The 24,613-nt window shown below is 41.4% G+C and overlaps 1 protein-coding gene across 3 annotated transcripts in view; it reads right to left on the bottom strand.

Moving 5' to 3' along the window:
* PPM1M (protein phosphatase, Mg2+/Mn2+ dependent 1M) overlaps positions 1-24,613 on the bottom strand; it is a 110,433-nt gene that overhangs the window by 4,354 nt on the left and 81,466 nt on the right. For 2 of the 3 annotated variants that reach the window (XM_029599483.1, XM_029599485.1), the window contains 3 exons: positions 9,884-9,947; positions 9,550-9,657; positions 7,821-7,969 (listed from right to left, as the gene is read on the bottom strand). In XM_029599483.1, the coding sequence (XP_029455343.1) occupies positions 7,821-7,969; positions 9,550-9,657; positions 9,884-9,947 (321 nt within the window). The remainder of the gene's footprint in view (positions 1-7,820; positions 7,970-9,549; positions 9,658-9,883; positions 9,948-24,613) is intronic. The other variant, XM_029599484.1, reaches the window with a different exon arrangement.

The following is a 24,613-nucleotide window of genomic DNA, read 5'->3' as shown; positions in this document are numbered from 1 at the left end:
ACTGAGCAGTTAGTCCCCAAAGCCCACAGAGGACCCTGCTGGCAGGAGGCGAGAACTGCCTATCAGGGCTTTGTCTTTATCTTCAGCTATTCACGGGTTTTCAATAGGTAAAGCTTGTCCCCATTCCAGACCATACTGGGAACCCAATTGTCTGGGCTATCTGTTTATATAAAACCTCAACCTTCCCCGCAACAGATAGGTTCTCTGGAACTAATACAGGAATGCTGGTTGGGAGTCCTCTGCTGTCTGTGGCAAGAACTCCTTGAAGCAAGTACATAGTGTTATCACTCTGACTATTGCAACCTTAGTTAATCATTCTCTCTCAGAAGGATCTGTTCCAAATGGGTTAAAATAAGCTGCGATTAAACAAATTTAAAAAAACAGAAATGGCAACATCTATGATTAGGATAATTATTGTCCAATATCCAATTTGTCCTCTCTCAAAAATAAAAAAAGCAGTGCTCTCTCAACTTGTAAATCATTTGGAAGACTATGATATTCTCTTCCCAAACCAATTTGGATTTAGGAAACATCGTTCCACTGAGACTTTACTCATCTCATTAATGGACTCTGTTATACGAGGGTTTGATGCTGAGGAATCTTACATTCTTGTGCTAATTGATTTAACGGTTACCTTTGACACTTTGGACCATACCATGTTCTGCCAGCAGCTGAGCAATATCAGGATCAACGGAAGTGTCCTCCGATGGTTCTCTTCCTTTCTATCTAATTGGACATTCCAAGTCAAATTGGGCAATCACATATCTGATTCTTGCCATATAGATACAGGTGTCCCTCCAGGTTCAGCCTTCTCAGCCACGCTATTCAATATTTATATGCTTCCATTGTCTAAATTATTAGCTGACTTAGGAATTACCTTCTTTCCTGTATGCTGATGACATACAGTTTTATATTCCAAATCATTTGAAAATGCTGCATTGACATTCTCAACCCATATGAAAGCAATACAGCATAAACTCTCTCATTTAAACTAACATTAAACTCCCAAAAAACAGAAATCATTTGGTTAAGCAGACATGCTTCTATAGTTAAACCTCTGGCTTTTGACCTGGGTAGCTTTCAAATTACCCCCTCAGATCAAGTTCAGGATTTAGGTATCCAACTAAATGAAAACCTGACAATGAAAAAGCACATAAAAAAATTAATCAATGCAGGCTATGCCAAGTTACGTATATTACATCGGCTTAAACCTTTATTAATTTGAGGGCTTCTGCGCTGTACTGCATACCCTTCTTCTCTCAGACCTAGACTACTGTAACTTCCTATTACTCTGTCTTCCCACTTATCTCTTAAAACCATTACAATCATACAAAATGCCTCAGCAAGACTATTAGGAACAAGGAAATTTGATCACATCACACCCTTAACTGATGTCACTGCACTGGCTGCCAGTACAATCCTGAATCCACTATAAAATATTAATGTTAATATTCAAAATCATTCACTCCAGTAACACGAGTCTGTTAGACATGACATTATAATCATACACACCTCAGTGAACACTAAGATCTCAAAATAAAGGTCTATTGACTGTTCCAACAATACAAAGCACACAGCTGACAAGTAAGAGACCATGTGCTCTCCATAGCAGAACCAAAACTTTGGAATTCTCTACCAGAGAAGTTACGCTTGATACCAGAGAAAAAGAAATTTAATCGTGAGCTAAAAACATGGCTATTCAAAAATGCTTATAACCAAACTCAAACCCATCAGAATGCAGAGAACTACATTAACAAGGCAAGAAATATTAACTGAGGCATTATTTATTTATTTATTTTATTAAAGGCTTTTCTATACCGAATTTCTTGATACAAATCAAATCAGCTCGGTTTACATCAAACAAGTAGGAACTATAACCAACCAAACAGTAAAGACAATTTGAAGGAGAGTAAAGTTACATTATAACAAGGATGTGTAACTTCCTTGTTAATCATTAGGATTAAATTAATGAGAGACTGTAAGAATCTCATTACAATGTACTGACTATCACGTGTAATCCGCTATCACCTATGTTTTAGATCTGTAGTCAATATTTGAACATCCAATTAGATTTATGTTAATCCCTGTCTATGAAACTACCCCCTTAAACAGTAACCACTTATTTATTTGTTGATTTTTATATACCGACATTCGTCAGAACATCATGCTGGTTTACATTGTAACAATTTAACAAGAGAGTGAAATACAATAAACAGGGATGGGGAAGGGGGAGCAGCAATGAAGAAGGAGAGAGAGGACAGCAGTAGGAAGGATAGAGAAAGAGAGATTTTATAGGAACATTCGAAATATAAATTAACAATAAACAATATATGTACAGGTGGATATTTGAAAAAATATAAATTAACAATAGACAATATATGTACAGGTGGATATTTGAAAAAATATAAATTAACAATAGACAATATATGTACAGGTGGACTGGTAGGTACCAGACTATTGATGTCAGTGAAAGGGATAGAAGGGGGGGGAAGGGAGGGACAGGGAAGGATAAGCTAAGGGTGGAGGAGGGGAACTAATAACAGTATTTAGGAGTCTTTGCTAGGGGGAAGAAACACTGTATTTTGGAGACTTTGCTTGGGGGGGAAGAAAAGGGGAGAAAGAGGAGAGGCAGATAGGAGGAGGGGAAGGTGAGAGGGCTGAGGGGTTAGAGTGCAAGCTAAGTTTGGTCAACATCAGGATACGCTGATGTGAAGAGTCAGGTTTTGAGCCCTTTTTTAAATTTAGACAGGTTAGGTTCTAGGCAGAGGGCCGTGGGCAGGGTGTTCCAGAGGGAAGGGCCGGCAATGGAGAAAGCCCTTTCTCTGGTTGAGGTGTGGTGAGCAGTTTTTAGGGAGGGGGTGTATAGAGTTCCAGCAAGGTTGGATCTGGAGGGGCGGGTTGATGATCGGAAAAGTGGTGCATTCTCGAGCCAAGTGTGATTTTGATTGTACAATAGATTGTGGAGAATGGTGAGTGTTTTGTATTTTATGCGGGAGGCTATAGGTAACCAGTGGAGGTCTTTTAAAATAGAGGTAATGTGATCGGATTTACGTGTGTTTGTGAGAATTCTGGCCATGGCATTCTGTAATAGTTGGAGGGGTTTGACAGTAGAGAGAGGGAGGCCCAGAAATAAAGAATTGCAGTAGTCCAGTTTAGTTAAGATAGTTGCCTGTAGGACTGAGCGAGGTCTTGGGTATATAGCAGGGGGTTTAAGTTTCTTTAGGATGTGCAATTTGAAAAAGCCTGTTTTTATGGTATTGTGGATGTGAGATTTGAAATGTAAATGTTGGTCAAGATAGGCACAGAGATCTCTCACATTGCAGCTGAATGCTTAAGGCAGGGAGCGAGCGAGCGAGCTGGGGGATTGGAGATTGTGAGGAGCTCTGTTTTAGTTACATTTAAAGCGAGATGTAGGTTTGAGAGGAGTGTGTTGATTGAAGTAAGGCAAGAATCCCAAAATTGTAATGTTTTGGGGAGGGATTCTTGAAGCGGGATGAGAATTTGAACATTGTCAGCGTACATGAAGAACTTTAGGCCAAGATCAGAGAGGAGATAGCAGAGGGGAAGGAGATAGATATTGAAGAGCGTGGAAGAGAGGGAGGAACCCTGTGGGATGCCCTGTGTGAGGGGAATGTGGGATGATTCACAGTTGGCTATTTTTATGGTGTAATTTCTGTTGTTGAGATAGGACGAGAACCATTGCAACGCAGAACCAGTGACACCGATTTCAGCAAGGCGGGTGAGGAGTATGGTATGATTGACTGTGTCAAAGGCAGCAGATATGTCAAGTAGGGCCAGTATGTATGATTGGCCATGGTCCAATCCCTTGAGTATAATGTCAGAAAGGGTAAGAAGGAAGCTTTCAGTGTTACGGGCTTTACGAAAACCAAATTGAGCCGGGTGAAGGGTGTTGTGCTCTTCAAGGAATTCGGTGAGCTGTATATTGACTATTTTCTCCATTATTTTTGCTATGAAAGGCAAGTTAGAAATAGGGCGATAATTAGCTGGGATACTGGGGTCAAGGTTAGGTTTTTTTAGGAGGGGTTTGACTACTGCATGTTTAAGGGGGTCGGGTACTTTGCCATGTGAGAGGGAGCAGTTTATTATGTCAGCCAGGAGTTTTGAAATGGTGGCAGGGATGGAAAGAAGAGTCTTAGTGGGGGATTGTATCTGATGAATGAGTGGCGGGTTTAGCCTTTTGGAGGATTCGTTCAATCTGTTTAGGAGAGGCGAGTTCAAGGGACTCGAGGTTAGCACTTGAATTTTTGGGAAGGGGGTTGACAGGGGAGGGATTAACAGGGAAACATTGGAGGACATTTGTGATTTTGTTTCTAAAAAACAGCATGGCAAGTTCCTCACATTTAGTGCTGGCATTTTCTTCAGTGGAGGGAGGGGGGAGGAGGTGGTTAGTTCAGTGACATAAGAAAAGAGAACATTGGAATTGAATTGGTAGTCATGTATTTTGGTGGAATGGTAGTCTCGTTTGCTTTTAGGGTAGATTGTCTGTATGAATGAAGAGAAAATTTGTAGGCAGCTGCGTGAGCTGGGGATGGAGTTTTTCGCCAGGCTCTCACTTTATTTCTCAATTCATTTTTTAGCTTTTTTAATTCAGTAGTGTACCAAGGTTGTTTTTACTGACTTGTTGTGGGAAATTTTCTTTTTTACTATAGGGCAGACTTCATTGGCTATGGTGGCAGTGAGATTGTTCCAAGAAGATAGTGCAATATCAGGGTTAGTAAGGTCAATGCTCGGTGATTTTTCTTCGAATGCTGAAATGAGAGTATCAGTAGAGCAGGGTTTATGGAGGAGAGCATTTATAAGGGAGTGGTCAGACCATGGGACCGGGATTGTGAAAGGGGTATGGTGAGATTGAATGTTAGCATTAATGAATATAAGATCAAGAGTAAGATCTGCTTTGTGTGTGGGGGTTGTGATCAGTTGTCTGAAGCCTATAGCTTGAAGAGTTCACAAGATGGGGAAAGAGGGAGTTTGAAATCTCCTAGAATTATGGCAGGGGTGTTAATAGTGATGTTGTCTGATAAAAATTCGATGAGGGAGGAGGGATCCTGATCAAGCTGCCCTGGGGGGGGCGTATATGAGGCAAACTTGTAGTTCTTTGGCTTTGAAGAGGCCAATTTCAAGTTTATGGGGAGCAGTGATCTTTTGAGGTTTCAGGTTGAGAATTTATTTGCAGCGAGGATGAGGCCTCCGCCTCTTTTTTTGGGTCTTGGAATTGAGAAAATAATGTAGGACTGGGTAGGTAGCTGATTGATGAAGACTTGGTCTGTATCCTTAAGCCAGGACACAGTGATGACACAGATGTCTGGGTTGGTGTAGGTAAGCAGGTCAAATAAAATCGTGCTTTTTTTTAAATGGATTGAGCATTAAAGAGAAGAATTGCTATGGTAAAGAGACCTAAGAATTGTGCAAGGGGAGATACCATGATAGGTATGAGTATGAGGTGTTTGCTGTGATATGGGGGACGGGGTGATGTATACATGGGATGGAGAGAGGGTACATTATAGTATAGTGCAAATTGGCGAGGGATGAGAAGAGATAGAGGTTAACAGCAAATGTTGCTGCAATGCTGGTGCCAGATAGGTATAGTCAAGCAACACAATTCAGTTAACAAGGTGGGTGGGGTGCGAGAAATCTGTAGGAAATGCGGTGAAGCAATTAAATAAGCAAGTAACAGGATTAGCAATACTACAGGAAAAACAGTGCAGGGAGATTATAAATAATTGAGGCTGAGCCTAAATAAGCATATCACAGAAACTATTAAAATACATAAGGCAGAGCATAAGTGAGAGGACTGCAACTATTTATAATATAAATGTTAATTTTGTAAACCGTTGTGATCTTTAGATGGAATGGCAGCATATCAAATGTCTAAAATAAGAGTGAGACCCTGGTTGTTGACAGTGATGAGTAATTTTGCTACATGAATTTCGGTATATAAAAATGTTAAATAAATAAATAAATGCCTCTTCTCCTTGGCATCCTACTCAAAAATCTTCTACTTGAGGACGGTGGGTCAGACGTGGCTGCATAGAGAGTCTGAAGCCTGGCACAGTGGTCTTTAATTTGATCCACCGCTTCTTTGATTTCATCTTTGAAGAGATTTTCTCTCTTGTAGGGCATGTCAGCAAGTCCTTCCTACATATCTTAATGGAGATCTGAAGCTCATAGCAATGAGACCCTATGAGCTCCAATTCCAATGGCTCTTGCTGCTGTTTCAAAAACATTGTAGGTTGGCCTGACCAAATGTTTTCCACACTCCTGGAAATAAACTTGACAGGGCCTTTATCTTCTTCAGAATCTTGCTCTACATAGGCTCATGGAGAGCTCATAGGAAACTATAAGGTTAAGGGTTCCCAGGTCACCCTCTGGAAGCACTGAGGAATCAATCTTTGACTTCTTGGCTTTATTGAGAGAGGATTCTACAACATATTGGGGAGACTGTTGTCTTTCAAATTCAGGAACCTTTTGAACACAATACATTATGTCAGCCTTTCTTTCAACTGGAGGCACAGAGGGGGTAGTCCCCCACACACCTGTACCTAAGGATATTGGGATTAATTAGGGAAAATGAATCAGAAAAATCCACTGTACTGTGGCTCCTGAGGAAAAAGATCCTGTTGAAAATGTTTTGTTAAATGGCAGGTACTGTTTTTGAATTAATCACCAAGAGTACCTAAATTAGATATTTTATTGGATTCCTCACTCTTATAGGATTCTCAGATTTCCAATGTAGTAAGATCGATTTTGTTAATTATATTTGATCTGTAAATTTCATCCTTACCTAGAAAAACTAATTTAAAACTTTGATCCAAGCACTAGTAATAAAGAGGATAGACTATTGTAATTCTATCACGAGCTTTCTAAAATAGCTATCAGATGTCTGCAATTATTGCAAAATGCTACAGCAAAATTATTGGTAGGGGCAAAAAAAGTATGAACATGTCTCCAATTTTACAGGAATTACACTGTTTATAGTAGTGGCCAGACTAATTTTTAAAGCATTATGTTTAGTTTTTAAAGAGTTTGTGGAGAGGGAAGCTGCCTATACTTGGCAGATCAGTTAATCCGCTATTAGCCCAAAAGACTGTTGAGATTCTCCCACCAAAATGTATTAGTTGATCCATCAATCTCAAAGGCACACTTGCATATCACTGTTCAAAATGCTTTTAGCTATTTTGCTCCCTTAGATTTATGTCCAGAATCATCTCAGATTCAGGAAAAAGGCAAAAACTGTTATTTACTATTACGTATATATAATTAGGCAAAGGGCAGTGTTTTAAATTTGACTATGGAAAGGTTTTTGTACTATATGTTTAATGTTATCTGATGCTTTTATTTATGTTTTATATGTATTGTTTATTGCTTGTATTTTTAATTGCATTCTGCACTGATATTTTGGAGCGGTGTATTAAATCAAATCAATCATGGACAGACACTGCCATAATATCCATAGGAGGATGAATTAATTGAAGATGTCCATGTGGCCTGGGCTCATGCTCCTTTTCCAACTAAAATGGAATAACATCAGCCATTACCACAATAAAACTGACAAAAGAAAATTGCCTGTCTTTCTGAGCCGAATGTGGGGAGAATGAATACTGTTGAGTGAATAGACAATACCAAAAGCTGAAATCTTGAGAATGGCTTTATTGCTTATAAGCATCTTTCTCTGTGTCCCAGCAACCAAGTGGCAACCTCATTATATATTAACTCAAGAACAATTAAGAAGTCCAATTCTTTTTTTTTTATAGTGAGTGCAACTTATGTAATGAGGTTGCACAAAGTGTAAATGTTCTTACCTGCAAGGGTTCAGTTTGTTTTCATCTAAAAAGCATCTTACAACCTGAGCTACTTCTTCATTGGAAAGAACATCCCAAAGTCCATCCGTGGCCATGACTAGGACATCATCTTTCAGAAACTCATGATTGGCAAAATCCAACACTTTTACCTAAATGATACCAGAAACTTGACTTTTATCTTCAGCTATTCAGACCATTCAGATACATTTTAAACTACAAAAGAATAATATTCTGCTAGTTTAATAAAAGATTGAGTAGCTAAATGTTAAAAAGTATTCTGGATCAAAATTGACACACCAGAATCAAGGAGAAACCCCAACACTGTAGTGTTTCAGGTTTTCTCAAGCAGTCAAAGTTCAGAGAGTATACACTGTTTATAATCCCATACCATAGCCCCAAACTACTAAGAAACTTTTATTGAAGTTCATTTTTAATAAAGTATCGGTTTTCAAAGTGTGGGCCCAGGACTCCCCCAAAGGTGTCACCATTGGATATGTGGGGGTCTCTCTCTTCAGCTGGTGTCAGCCCCACCCCAAAAAAGCTCTGCCTGCCTATAACTAATGAGGAACTGGCAGCCATTACTGGGGAACCAGCAGCCCTGTACCATGGATCAGAGCAAAAGCTGTAGCCTAGGAACCATACCTCCCTGAGGGAAGTGAGAAGTTAGGGGGCTGGGGAAGAGATAGATGAGAGAGTAGGAGGAGGAGGAAAACAAGCAAGTGAGGAAAGCGAGAAGGGATTTCTGTCATCCTTTTCTAGTACAGATGCCTGTACTCCTTACCTGTAGTAGATTCCAATAAGATTCAAAGGAAACAGGAAAAGACCTCCGATGGTGCAGAGGGCAGGGCTGGGGTGGTGCCTACCTGATGTTTTTTAGTACAATCTTGTGTATCAGAAAATGCTGAGTGATGTCCCCAGCTCCACTAATCTCAGAGATATCAAAACCCAAAAGTTCCCAAGTCTGCTGTCAAACCTGAGAAGGGGGCGTATGCTGCTGCCATTAGTGCTGTCGAATGCCCAGGGGACAGGGGAAAACAGATCTAGAAAATTTACCCAGATGCCAAAGGGTTCTTTGGTGGAAAAAATAGTTTGGGAGCCACTTAATAAAAGGGCACTCATTTTTAAGAGCAATGCAGTCCTAAAATCAAGATATACTATATATCCCACTAGCTACTGCAAACAAAAGAACAAAACAAAATAAAGCCCTTAAAATCCAAAGCTAACTCCTGCTGTGCCAAAGTACCCAATTTTTCTATCAATTATATAAGAGTAATAACTTCCTCATCCTATCTCCACCACAAGGCATGTTAATGATCTTTTAGATAGAGAACAGAGGTGCTTTTGAATATTTTGCTACTCAATCTTTCGTTTAAGAATGGCTTAATTTAATAAGGAATTTTTTGTGGATATGGGAGGAGGGAAAAGAGGCATGGTAAGTCCTAGTCCTTGAAATTAAATCCAAGAATAAAGATTTTTATCATATTTTGAGGATCGGAATTAGTACATGATTTGTCAAGACTCCTAGGGACTTCTATGCATAAGACAGCAGAATAACCTGAAAGCTTAGTACGATATAAAAATATAAACTAACCACTGAGGGGGAAAAAAGTGATCCCAAGACTTTATAAAACCCAAGAATTTAACATTTTAAATAAAACTATAATTAACCAAAGATACATGAAACCATACAAGGATTAAAGAATCTTGTGGAAATTAACTCATCACTTACTTCTGGAATGCAGGATAGGAAAGGTTTTACTGCAATGTTTGTTTCAGCAACTTTTAATTGATGGTCTCCTAGTCCTCGAGATACAGCCAGTGTCCCCAACAACCGAGCCTTGAAGAAAAGAATGGAAATAATACTTTCAGTGAATTTAACCCTTAGCACCAAGAACCCCTATCCTTCAAAACAGTGCTAGTGTCCCTTTCAACTTAGGAGACTGTTTTAATATCCCTCGAGACAATATAAAATACCCTATAATTGGTTAGACATTCCATTACTAGCAAGCAAAATCTCAGCTGGAAACTACAAATCTGTCCTTGTCCCAAGCAAGGATATTTACCTGCTTTCCTCGTCCATGTACCAAAGGGTACTTCAGATCATCTTCCTTCACTATTTTGTATCCCCTGAAACAAAACACAATCCAATATTGGCCTTGTTCTCTTACTCAATTTTATCCCCGAAGCTTCCATGAACCCTCATTCTTGACCTGTATCTCTCCTTTCTGTTCTATTACAAAACCTCACACATACTCTGCTAATGCACTTGTCTGAACCTGTAATTCTTCCAGCTTTGGGTTCCATATAGCTCTCTGAATATATGTTTAATGCTAATTTGTAGTACGTACACCTCTGTTATTGAGTACCTATATACAACCTGTAACAGAGGACTCGGCACAAATGTAATGCCAGTAAATATTCCAATAACTTTATTCAAACATTTAATCACCTTTAATTAGTACCAATTTTGGTACTAATTAAAGGTGATTAAATTAATTAGTACCAATTTTGGTACTAATTAAAGGTGATTAAATGTTTGAATAAAGTTATTGGAATATTTACTGGCATTACATTTGTGCCGAGTCCTCTGTTACAGGTTGTATATAATGCTAATTTGTGGCATCTCCTCTAAGATTAGCCTAGGGGTGGCTATGGTCACTGCTCTAACAAGATCAATCAAAGAAGAAGCAAATCAGTGAGATCAGAGCAAACAAAACAAGGTGAACATGACAGAATTGCAAAATCCTGGGGAACCATCAAAGTTCATGTGAAAGAGTCAATTTCGGACCCACAATTTGAAAAGTAAGGTATTGATTCATTTCATATCCATAACAATTTAAGATGAAGGGATATTTGTCACTTAAAAAAAAAAACTAGCAAACAACTTAGCATCAAAATGAAAAATGAAATTTAATGTGAACAAGTGCAAAGTGATGTATATGGGAAAAAATAACCAATGCTGTAGTTGCACGATGTTAGGATTTACTACCCAGGAAAAAGATCTAGGCATCATAGTGGACAATACATTAAAATTGTTGGCTCAATGTGCTACTGTGGTTAAACAACAAACAGAATATTGGGAATTATTAAGAAGGGAATGTTGAATAAGACGAAGAATGTCATAATGCCTCTGTATCGCTCCATGGTGAGATTGTACCTTGAGTATTGTGTTCAGTTCTGGTCACTGCATCTCAAAAAAGATATTGATGCACTGGCAAAGGTATAGAGAAGGACAACCAAAATGATAAAGGGGATGGAACAATTCCCTTATGAGGAAAGGCTGAAGAAGTTAGGGCTGTTCAGCTTGGAGAATAGACGGCTGAGGGGGAATATGATGGAAGTCTATAAAATCAGAGGACTAGAACGGATCAGAGTAAATCAGTTTACTCTTTCAGATAATACAAGGACTATGGGGCACACCATGAAGTTAGCAATTAGCACCTTTAAAATAAAACAAAGAAAATTGTTTTTCACTCAACGCATAAATAAGCTCTGGAATTCATTCCCAGAGGATGTCGTTAAGGCAGTTAGCTTATCTGGGTTTAAAAAAGGTATTGACAAGTTCCGGGAAGAGAACTCTATAAACTGCTACTAGTCAAGTTGATTTAGGAAATAGCCACTGCTTAATACCGGCATTAGTAGCATGTGATCTATTTAATGTTTGGGTATTTGCCAGCTACTTGTATCCTGGATTGGTCACTGTTGGAAATAGGATACTGGGCTTGATGGACTTTCGGTCTAAAGCATTATGGCAGCTTCTTATGTTCTTATATTTTGATGAGCTCTTTCAGAAGTGTACATTTGAATGGAATTTTTTTTTTAATTTTTATTTAACAAATGTCAGATATACAACAGGTTACATATCTTGACCATAAGCATATGTGCCAGACCAGACCACAAATGCTTATTTTTCAAAGCAGCATGAGTCCAAAGCTGAGCACCTCTCTAAAAATCTTGACAGTCAAGATATCTAAGCTCACTGATAAGACCAGTAAGGATTCCATATTTTATTGCAGATGTCCATGTTTTTCCCACAAAGTAAATTTTTCAACCATGGCTATATTGTTAACCTGACTTTTCCAGGCATTAGTCAGAGGTTTCTTTTTCCAAACACACACAAAGTTGAGCCTGGACATGTGTTTGAGCTACATTACTTTTTATTACCTCATAGATATCACCCTAGTCATTGATAGCTAGAAGACACAGCTGTGGGAAAACCACCACTTGCATTCCCAGCATTTGCTCAATTTCCACTCTGACCTGCTCCCAAAACTGGCAACAAACCAACAGGACCACCCCATACTCACGTGCATACCTTACTCTCCACATCCTTGGAGAGGACTAAATTTTGCATAATAAACAGGATATCTATATTGCGGTGAAACATTCTAATAAATACCTTCGTTTTTGTGGGTTTTTTTTACAGCAAATTGAAATTTTATGTGCTTGCAGCCAGATGCAATGCCACTACAATATAAACCTTTCAATTGTGGAGCAAGCCTCATTACTGTCTTGAGCTCTGTCTGTTTAACAAGATCTCAACTTCCATGGGGTCTGAATGGAGTTGTGGGCCAGCGAGGTATGAAGCTGCAGAAAGTTACTAAAGTGTCTCCTGAAACATCCAAATTCATCAGTCAATTCTACAAATGATTTAAGCCCATCCAAACTGCACATTTGTCTCACTGATCACAAACCTCTCTGCTCCAAAAGTTCAGCACTGAAGCAAAAATGGAAACAGTGATATATGGATTGTCAGCCAGTGGAGCAATAGGGAGCCATAATGTCAAATTACACCCGCAAAGTACTTGCAAACTGTCCACCACTCCCATAAAGCGTAAGAAATCATAGGGCTGCCTCTGCAGATTTGACTCATTCTAGGGATTGCGTGCTCAGCTGTCATTACAACCCCAAAACCCAGGTTGTCAGCTTAGTATATCTCCAGTATTAACATTTTGAATTGAAATTTGTTCATTTGGGATATCTGCAGAATTCAGATTCAGAAAACTTTATTGCCATAATTTTACATGTGTTGCCAAAATAATATACAGAATGATTAAAATAAAAGGATAGAAATGGAAAAATATTACAAAATCATAAGTAAAGATACAGGTTACAGAAAATACAGCATCCGGGACAGGTCTCAGGTTTTGATACTCGTCCATATTGCCCATGGTCAGGTTTAATTTCTGGCCTGGTGGCAGGATGCCACATTTTGCTGCTACAGCCAGTTTCTCCTCTTTCCCCAGGATTGTACAGAGTTTTTCTTACTCATGCTTTTGTTAAATCTTGGATTTTTTTCTGTTAACTTTGGCATACAGAATGTCTTCTTGGGGTTTCCAGTTTAGTTTTTGTCTACATCTTGCTAGTTCTAGTCTTTGATCACCTATCCTGTATTTGGTGAGGGTCTTTTTTTTTTCTTTCGCATTTGTGACTGACTAGTGTGTATTTTCTGTGTAGGGCTCTGTAGGAGTCCAGCTTGTTCTGTTTTCCAATTTGCTCCTCCCAACAGGAGCTAGAGTGTGATGTACTATTTGTATTGCAATCTACTTTTATGCTGGGTTTTAGCTGTCTGAGCTCCAGGTGTTAGTACTGGATTGGTATGACAGGTTTTCTACATAGCTACTGAATGTGTTTTTTCCAGGGTTTTGAGTTACTTCAGAATACCTAATAATGGGGAGAGTCTGTGCTGCTCTTATTAAGATGAAAAACATTTGAATATTCTTTTTTGCATGATAAGCGGAAGCATTCTTATTGTGCTTTGCCCCCATTATTAGAGGTGTTTCTGTGGACACGGAGTATCTGTTTGCAGAACTGAATGTGTAGGATTTCTACTGGTGTTCAGTCTTATTCTGTATAGTTAAGCGTTGATGATAGATCTGACACCTCATTCCCATATAACATGATTGGGTGAATATTATTAAATAATTTTTATAGTAGTTACTGGGAGATTGTATATATCCAGAGGTTTCTTTGTTGCATATAGTGCTCTTAGAGCTTTATCTTTATAGCCGATTTAAAACTCCCAGATGCACTTAGTCTCAAGCCAAATTAAGTATTTGCTAGGATATGCTCAACTTCTTGTTTATTTACAAAGAATTTGTATGTGTTGGAGATTATTCGGCCTTTCCTGGAAAATGTTTTTTTTTCTCCAGATTTAGTTGTAAGGGCTCATGATTTGCAGTGGATCTCTAGCAGGTTTAGATTCTCAGACTTTCTGTGGTGGGGGACAGAATGACTAAATCATCTGCATATAGTAGGCATTTGACTTCTCAGCCATTTACGGTAGTTTTAGCCCTGGAGCTGAGCTCTTTAATACTGTGGGGGGGATCTAGATATTGAAGAGTATGAGCCTCAGGATATGTCCCTTTTTACTCCTTGCTCCTGTCTGAATGTCTATTTTTACTTTACAGCTGGTAGATGAAAACAGATTTAATTATATCATAAGCTTCCCCCCCCCCCCAATTCCCGTTTGTAGTAGTCTAAAATTGAGGTCAGGGTGCCAGATAGAGAAAAAGGCTCGTCTCCATATCCTCATAAGATATATGTCCAGTTCTTATTTTATAATATTCCCATTCTAATTTATTCTGCAGGAAATTAAGGACTGAACTGCATTGGGGATTTAAGACAGAAAATCAAGACTGGACATACATTCCATAAGAAATTCTGTTAGCTCAAGTTAAAAAAGGAGGGGACGGGGTGGTGTATATGACTGCAGTCTCAGGGAGTTTTTGTGGTTTCAAAGAGCCCATCCATCTATCCAGGAGACCCAACACAAGTGTGACATGCACAGCAAGTCCCAGAATGTCATAAAGCTCTTATGTAACTTGTGACCAAAACTGATGACCCCCCCCCCCGGGCAGTGCCACCACATATGCAAATAGGTACCAACCTTTCCACAACCCTGCCAACATAAAGAGTGCATCCCAGGAGCAAACCTAAAATAGATTAATGGCATGCGATACGTTCCATGCAGCAGCTTTACTATAAGTTCTGTCCTTCTAGCACAAATGGTAATTTATTTATTTATTTAATTAATTTCTTTTCCTATACCGATGCTCAAGACTAGGTCTTATCGTACCGGTTTACAATGTAACCGAGGGGAAACCAATTAACATCAAGGTAGAAAGTAAAGTTACATTAAACAGGGAGCATAAAACCTGGGCAATGGAAGACAGTACAGAGTTTAAACTAAGAAACAATTAGAGAGAGATAAATATATAAATCAACAAAAACTGTAAGATACAAAACATAGGTTTATCCTAGGCAGTTATTAGCCTGGTATGTCCAGAGGGAGAAGGAAAGGGTGAGGTTGGGTGGGGGGAAGGGATTGGGGAGGGGTGGGGGAGTGAGAGTCAGTGATGGTTGAGATGATGTGGTAAGATGTGGTAAGATGATGTGCCAAGTTCCAAATACCTTTTCAAGCTTTAGTGCCAAGATCTATACTGAGGTCTTCATTCCAAGCATTTATCAAGGCAAAGTGTGTATGCTTCTCACCTATAGATTACCGCTATGTCTTTTTTTTTTTAGCCTCAAAGTAATTTAAAAAATCCTCCATTGCACTGAGCGGTTTCAAAGATGTTGTAAGATCACATCGACTTTCTAAGGCTTGTCACAATTGGAGATAATAAGCATGTGATCCAGGGTCCAAATCATACTCCTGAATGAGGCCACTAAGAGATGAGAACGTATGCCCAGAGATGACAGAATTCTCAAAATGTGGGGTTATTGGAGTTGAGTCCCCTATCCTCTTCCAAATATAAGAAACCTGCTTCCAAATTTGAAGCATGTGCACCAAGATTGGGCTGTTTCTACATAGCCCCGGGAGTCTGAACATAAAAAATGGAAGTACAGCTAAATTAACCATATCTACCTGTTCCCTTTCCCGGAACAGGGCAGCCAAGAGTTTTCTGCTATTTCTGACTGTTGCAGAAATAGGTTCCCCTCAGTACGAGATACCTGGTTCCAAACGTAAGATGGCCAAGATGATGAGGGATCTATATTCCTTCCCCAGGGAAGAAAAGGATATGGTGTTGGATCACTTAGGGGGGGTTGTCCTCATCTTTTAAGACCATACTCTGTGGATGTAAGCACAATATTCAGAGTTCCCCATGATAGAAAGTTTGAGTCTCTGCTTAAAAGAGATCTCTTTTCTCTTTAACGTCTCCCTTTGGGTAACCATGTGCAACAGCTTTGTGACTTGAGTTCTCCTGTATTGGGTTCAGCATCCCTTGGAGGCAGCCATGGTGACCTTCCCCGTGGGTGGGAGGCCCACAGCTCGAACCTACAGCCCTTGGATCAATTCATGGCTGACTAGTCTCGCACCAATGGAGGTAAATTGATGCTAGAAGCTCCTTTGGTTAGGATTGCCAATGTGGTCTGGCCCAGGCTAGTTCAAGATGAGGCCACAGTGCTTATGGACATGCTTCTTGGGAGATTCCCACAGAGTGATAGTCATTGCAATCTCGATATTACAGTTTTACCCTAAGAGATTAACTATCCTTTAGGCAGGGTAGCGCCCTTGTCTCCATTGCATCTTTGCTCTAAGCACCTCAGTGCAGGTGTGCAGGTCAGGAAAAGCTATGCCTTGATTGCAGGAGTCCCAAGAGCTATTGTGATTTCCTCTCACCTGGTCTGGATAGAACTTAGGTACATCCCACTAGTCTGGACTGGTCTGGCATGGACATTAAGTAAGGTAAAATTTAAATTTACCTGTTATTTTCCTTTCCTTTAGTTCTGCCAAACCAATTCAAAACCTGAAGCTACCAGAATCAAGGGCTCTCAGTCAGACAAGGTCAGAAAACTAGCAGGAAGTATGGTGTTGCCTACTCTAAAAGGTAGTTGGCCTAATCATAACCATGGAGTGAAGTTTCTTGGCTGCATCAGATTTTAGTTATGGTGGTAATCTGGAATCCAAACCAAACAATTTCCTTCAGTTGTCTTAGCTTTCACATAGAATACTGAAGGTACCACTTATAGGAGGAATGAATTAAGATTTGAGTTGGTTTTTTTTCTCTGTCTTCATTTGCTCGCAGGCGGGACATAACTCACCTGCATGAACTGGTTTGGCAGGACTAAAAGGAAAGAAAATTGCTGGTAAGGATACATTTCACCTTCTCCTTCGAAAAGCTGGCAAGAATCAGCCGTAACACATAGAGAGTCCCAAGCTCAGGGTAGCATTGCGGAGCAAATATTAAAGATAACCTGGCTCCACCACATGAAGAGTAGACTATTGGATGAACAGGCTGCTTAGAACTACCTGTCCAAAGTTGCTGTCTCCTAGGAATATGACATCCCGCTAACAGTTGGACATGAAAGTGTGATCAGATGGCTAAGTAGCAGCTTTGCACATTTCTTCAACAGGGCTGACTTTTGAGCAGGGACAGCAGAGTGGTGCCTGGGGTGCCATGCAAGGAGGTGACAATGGGTCACTAAAACTGGTCCCTTCAGTGCATACATGTGCAGCTGAACAGGATTCCTTAAGCAGCCATGCATAAGCACCTCAGATCATGCAGACCTAGGTACCAGCGAGAGCAGCAGTGGAAACTAGTGTCACCGCTGTCATTGTTCAGCCCACCAGATCATGATACAGAAAGTGCCAGCCCATGAGTTTTGAACATGCTGACAAGGCTGGCACAAACCGGGAGTAATGGTGGCAGCATCTCTGTCGCTAAACAGTATTTTGCCCAGAGAAGAGGAATGGGCACATATGGTGATAGAAGTAGAGTGACATGCTGACAGGGAGGGAGGAAGGGAAAGGCAGAAGGCAGAGGCTGGGGGTGAGAGAGTGGGTGAAGAGACTGGAGAGTGAATGCTAGGGATTAAAAGGCAGTGGGATGGATGCTGGAGATAGGGGTAAAAAAAACAGGAGAGAGATTGCTGGCTGGGGGTGTAAGAAGCAAGGTGAAGGATGCTGCAGGAGGGACTTATAAGGCAGTAATGGATACTGGGGGAAGGGGTTAAAGACCCTGACCCTGCTGCTCATTTGTCGGGAAAGCTTGTGTACATTCCCATCCCTGATAATCTATGTCAAGGGAAAAGCAGAGGAAGGAGATAGCTGACAATTTTTGCCCAGGGCACCATTCGCCCTACAGCCAGCCCTGGTCTTCAATGAAGTGGCCCTGAGATAAGTCAGTGAAGTTGTCATGACTCATTTGATGCACTTTGTGTCTGTAATTTATAAAGCAACCAGTGCATAACAGTGCTCGACAGTCAGCTATCTCGGTGGTTCTCTATCTTGTTTCTGTCAGGCACCCCTGACAGATGTTGCTCACAAGCGTGACAGACTAAACACATGACCATCATGGGGCTAATTGTAAACATGTGATCTGCAGTCAGAACTAGGACATTTCATCATACAACTCACCCTACAAAAAAAAGATATCCTGATTTAGTGTCATCTCAGTAACAGCAACACAAACGCTCTCTATTGTATTGTAAAATATAAAAACTGGAAAATAAAACAAAAACCCCACACTCTGCACATGTAGCAAACCTGCCATACCATAACAGCACCAACTCTAAAGACTCAGTCATACCCTACCTATGAAAAGGCAGCAGTGCACCACCAATGCATATCGTGTTGAGAAAACACAACAAATAAAACTGATATAAATTTCTATATGCTAGTAAAATTCCCCACCTTGGTCACAAACACAGAAAGACCTACTTTCAAAAAAGGAATGAGACACCACAAATTACACAGGTGGAGACAAACTAGAATGGAAACTCCAAGAAGCCCCTCTATATGCAATGCAAAACTGGAGAACTAGAAACCGAATACATTTCCTCCTACACTAAACCAAGTTCAAAGATAGAAGAAAAGCACATTCCCAAAACTGACATATTATGGCTCTGGCACATCATCCCTCCCATCTACTCACTTTCAATCATCCCCTCACAAGCTCGTACTCCTGCCCAGCATTCCCAACCCCACTCCCTGCATCCTCTTCCCTGAATTTCCTCTCACCCCTGCTCAACTCTCCCCACTCACTTCCTCCCTTCTCCCCCTCCCTGCCCAGCATACCTCCCAACAACCTTTCCATCACTTCCTGATAAGGATCCCCCTGACCTTCCCCCCCCCACCCAATAGCCCCCCCCCCCCCACACACACACACCTCTCTCCTCCTCTCCCTGCCCAGCAGACTCCTGAACCCTTATCTCGACACACCTTCCTGCCCATCAGACTCTTGATCCCCTATCTCCCTTCTTAATAGCACCCACACCCTCTTCTCCCCCACCCCTCCATGCCCAACAGCCTGTCTAGACTCCCTCTTTCTCCCCCCACTCAGCAAACTCCTGATACTTTTTCTATCCCCCATTCCTCCATGCTTAGTAGCACTCACACTCCTAACCCCTCTACCTCTTTCTCTCTAGCAGCATCTACATTTCCCCCTCCTCTTGGCTCTCAGCCAGCAGAACAGCCTTCAGTTCAGTCTCCCTCCTTCCTTGGCAGTAAATAAGGGCAAGCAGCATTGGGGACAGGGGCAGAAGTCAGCAGTGGATCTATGCAAGTAGAATACACACCTCTCTCACTCGTGCTCCAGTTGTCATTTCCGGGCCAAACAAGCAAAGAGAACATCAGCAACTTTACTGGCAGATTCAATTGGGAAAAATTAAGTTGGTGTCCTGCTAGGCCCAAAAGGGCAGCAGATGACAATATCTTTCTCTAATCTAGGTGAAGGATGAAGGAGCAATCTCCGTTGGGCAGGAAGAGGAGAAGGTAATGAAAGCAGCTTCCTGACATGCCCAATAAAGGCGACGTTGGACAATTCCTGCTCGGGCTGATGAGGAGTGCAGCCTTCTGATAGCCCATCAACATCCTTCCTCGGACCTCGCAACATACCAGTGTGTCCCAACACATATATTGAGAAATACTGCACCAACCAATTAGAGTTCTTTTGGCAACTGTCGTTCCCATCTTATTGGGATCAAAGGATGTGAACAGCTGAGATACTTGACAGTGAGGTTGAGACCTCCTCAAGTAATATGCAAGAGTTCTCTTGCAATCCAAGGACTGAAGAGCCCATTCTCCCTTGTGTGCATGTGATCTCAGAAAGAAAGTAGGCAGCTTGGTTAATGTGGAATGCAGATACTTTTGGGAGGAACTGGGGTGGGTTTGCAGAAAGACCCTATATTATGAAAAAAACACGGGTATAGTGAATAGGAAACCAGAGCCTATAATTTGCTTACTCTTTGTGCCAAAGTGACAGCAACAAGAAACCCCAGGTGAAAAACTTCAAGTTCATTGACTCAAGAGGTTCAAAAGGAAGCATTAGATGATAGAACAGGGCTTCCCAAACCTGTTCTAGGGACCCCACAGCCAGTCGGGTTTTCATGGTATCCACAATGAATATGCATGAGAAATTTGCATATACTGATTCTCTATGGGATGTAAATTTATCTCATGCACATTCATTGTGGATATCCTGAACATCTGATTGGCTGTGGGGTCCCCAGGACAGGTTTGGGAAGCTCTGTGTTAGAGCAAGGACTGTGCTGTAGTCCAAAGGCACTGGAAGTTTACTGACTTGGAATGCCACAGACCTTTCATGAACTTTAATATTAAAGGGTGGATAGATATGCTGGTGATATGGCTGCAGTGGCACTGAGATGAACTTTAACTGTAAAGGTTCTGAGGCCTGAAGATGAGAAGAATAGATATTTAAGCAAGGCTCTCAGGCCACAGAAAAAGCAATTCATCTGGCTGGTCCTGCATCATGTCAAAAACCTCTTCCACTTGAAATTGTAGGATCTTCTGGTTGAAGGCTTGCAGATTCAACATTCATATCATGAGGGCCAAGGATGGCAGGTTTGGATGGAAATTTCCCCAACAGGACTGGACACTGAAATGACAGCTGAATGAGATATGGATACCATACATGCTGTTGCCAGGCTGGCGCTAGTAAGATCATTGTCACTTTATCCTAAAAGGCCTTCTGGATAGTCCTGGTAATGAGGGGTATGTATAGGGTAGACCCACATGCCAATCTAGTATAAATGCATCAGAAGCTGATCTGCAGTTACTTGGATGCACGGAACAGAATGTCTCGTGCTTCCTGTTGCCCTTTGAGGCAAATGGGGTATACCAGTATCAACCTTACAATTTAAGAAGCCATTTGCAACCTCTTGATCCAAAGACCCCTTGTGCAGCTGCAGCACTCTGCTGAGATGGTTTGCTAATGTGTTCTAGGACTCCCAGAAGGTAGGCTGCCTGGAGATGGGCACCGTGACAATTAGTCCATGACCAGATTCAGAGCCTCTTTGCAGAGTGAGTATGAATTCATGTCCTCTTGCTTGTTCACACAGAAAATAGGCACCTGGTTGTCAGTAAGGATCAGTTTTCTTTCCTGAGAATAGATGAAACTCCTTCATGCATAATGGATGGCATATAGCTCTAGAAGGTTTATCTGTATGTGATTTTCCGCTAAGGACCAAATCCCTTGGGTTTATGCTGCATCAACATGTGCTCTCCATCCCCTGATGATTCAGTAAATAAATGGCCTGGTACATCAAGTGACCCTAATAGAACTTCTAGTTTCATCCACCACTGAAGTGATACTTGCATCTTGGGAGTTAGAGATTTGGTGGGATAACGGCTGAAAGTTGATCCCACTGGGCTCAAAGGGCCCACTGAAGATCTCACATGTGCAGATGAGTCAGAGAAACTACATGCATTGCCGCAGCCATGTGCCCAAGAAGAACCAGGACTGACCTTACTAATAAGGGGGTCCTGTTGAAAACGATACCTTACCAGGATCAACAACACTCTGGCTTCTTTTCATAGGAAAACACCTTCTATTCAGGTCCCTATGAATTGAAATTAAGTAAGAATCAAGTTGAACTCAGGAAATTTTACTAGAAATCTCAGGGACTAGAGAAGCTGGATGGTTACTTGAGAGACTCCAAGATACTTGTTGGAAGTGGACCCATCATCAACAGACTCTCTGACATTGATTGCAGGTGGATTGATGCTCCTTAATCAGAGCTACCATATCCTGCACTTTATTTCTGAATATGTTCTCCCCAGTACAGTGAACATTCACTACATAATCTTGCACATCGTCATGAAGACCAATCGCTTGTAACCATGTAAGCCTTCAAGCTCCTATGGATGTAGGTGAAGCTCTGGCTGCAGTGTCACAGGCAGGGCTTAATTTCTGGAAGATTGGCATGGAAAGCAGTTCCATCACTTTTTTCAGACTTAAGAGGCAGAGCAGCAGGAGTGTTCTGCTCCTGCCCTACCCATTCAGGCAGCCTGCACGGCAGAGGAGGAGAAGGGGTGAGCCTGGAGTAGAGAACAGCCCCCACTCTACCCCCTAATCCAGCTACTTCCCTCCTGTTCTCTCCTCCTCTCTTGAACAGGGAACAGTAGGAGAAGGGGGTGATACTGAAACAGATACTGCAGACCAAAGAACAGATACAAAAAAGGTTGAATTAGCACAAGTTTGAAACTTATGAGTAGTAGGATCAGTTGTCAAGGTTTCAGCCCTGGCCTTGATAATTAGCACTAGATAAGTTTCAAACTTGTGCTAATTCAACTCTTTTATGTGTATTACTCAGGGCTTAATTTATGAAGGAACAACCAAAAATAGGGTTCTGCCACCTTTTTTCTGGGACTGAAGGAGGCAGGGTAGAGCCGGCAGTGTAAATTGGTTCTGACTCCCCATGGAAATGCAGCCGAGCTGGTGGTATCAATCAGTTCCAGCTCCCTGCAGAAATAGAGCAGAGCCAGTGGTGGCAGGGACACTTCTCCCTCCCTCTCCCCCAGGCCACAGAGAAAACAGAGTAGAGAATATTGGGGCTGCTTATCCCAAGAAGAGAATACCCACCTGGCCTTCATTTTTGTGCAATTTCCTGGCACAATTGAAAGGCCAAGAGCATGATGACAAAGGGTGAAGAGACATGAGATGAATGGCTGTCAGCCCTGCTTTTACTGGTTTGTTTGCATATATGTTAGAAAGTGCGTATGTGTTTAGGAGAGAGAGAGTTCATACCTGGTCATTGCCACGCTCCATAGTTCCACTTCCTTTTTGTCTACCTCTGGTCACACGCTTCATATGCGGAGTGGATAGGATACTTTTCACATTCTTCCTTGGTCTGATGGAACTCTGCTTGCCTGTGGTTGGATGATTCAGTCAAAGATTTCAACTGATAAGCCCCAATCTGAGCACTAAGCATGGCTCCCTGGAAGTCCTTCTTCCCACATTCATTCATTGCTTTGCATGCTTCGATGTGGACTCCACTACCATGGACTGAGGTGTGGTAGCTAGACTATGTCAGCCTAGGGAGGCATCGATTCTATATCTGAGATCAAGATTCTAGGCCAATGGAAGCTCTAACAGCTGGAGATGTCATGAACCTGACCCAGGCAGTGATAGTGGACAGAATGCATATCCATAATGGACATATGATGCACACAAACACACGCCATTCTTAAAACTAAACTGAAGTCTTCTTGGTGTTTTCCATGGATTTCCTTTTTTTTTTTTTTATTAAAGCACTGAAAAGTTCTGCTGATGGGCTGCTGAGGCAGAAGCAAAAATGAGAGGAAATGAGGAAGAATTATCCCAACTAATGAAGCCAAAAATCAAAATTAAAGAGAGATTGGGAAATACATCCGTGGAGTGGCCCAGATGAAGAAAGACTGAGGGGTTTATGAGGCAGTGTGTGCACACAGGATCTCCTGTGCATGCTGAGGAAGACTTTTACTGAACTTTGAGAGTTGGGTTGTCGGCTGATGAATGCCTATCAATGGAGAAAAAATAATTCTGATCACAGACTCTATAGTGAAGGGTTTCAAGTTGGGAAATAACATTAGGGAGAGAGGTGTTATTTGTCTTTTGGGTGCCTGAGCTTGCAAAAGTGGGTAGACAGTCCATAGGATAGCTAGAGAAAGATGAACTGGATATCACTGCACATCTAGGTACAGTGGCCTGGCTAATTCATGACCTAGTGAAGGTTCCAAAGCAGTTCAAGGAACTGGAGAGGTGTTGAACAGGCAGCCAAGCTTGGAAGTGCTACCTGCATATAACAGAAGAAAGTGATCTCACAAAGACCTTCAATTCATGGTTGAAACAATGATGCAGGGAAAGTGGTTTCGGGTACATTGGAACCTGGGAAAGCACCTGCGAAGACAAGAATCTTTACAATAGAAAGGTTTATATCTATCTAGGAAAAAAATAGTATAGTCCTTAGCCATCATTTTAAGTCTTACTTAGAGCAACAATTACACTACAGCAAGCGGGAAGGTCTAACTACTCTTGCCCACAAGCAAAAATCTGAGATAACCAGGTTAAGTCCTGAAGGTATACAGGGCATAGTGTAATAAGGTGCATTCACTAGAGCCCACATTTTTGTGTGCAAATATTACTCCTGATACAACAAGGAATTTTGCGCACAAAAAAAAGTTTGTAAGACTGTGCATTGTGTTTAGTATCCTCACATGGAAAGCCCATGCAAACGAAGGCATTAACTTTATAGCCCCCCCCCCCCCCCATGCAGAGAGGCGCATTGGCTTAACTCAAATCTTTTTAGTGTTGGTGTAAAAGCTTCCAGAGCTATTGTCAGTCTATGGAAGCTGGAGCTCTGGCACCGGGATCTGTAATAGGGATTTATGTACAGAAAATGCACACATCATATTTTTTGCACATAAATATGCTTTGGGCCGGATTTTAAAAGGGTTACGCGCATAAGGTATGCGCGTAACCCTTTTAAAATGCCCCTGCATAGGCTCGGCGGCGCGCGCAAGCCCCGGGACGCGCGTAAGTCCCGGGGCTTCGCAAGAGGGGCGTGTC

Source organism: Rhinatrema bivittatum, chromosome 4 (assembly GCF_901001135.1).
Source record: "Rhinatrema bivittatum chromosome 4, aRhiBiv1.1, whole genome shotgun sequence".
In the NCBI taxonomy this organism is placed as follows: Eukaryota; Metazoa; Chordata; class Amphibia; order Gymnophiona; family Rhinatrematidae; genus Rhinatrema; species Rhinatrema bivittatum.
The sequence above is the reverse complement of the archived record's forward strand: the minus strand, read 5'-3'. Positions and strand labels throughout refer to the sequence as shown.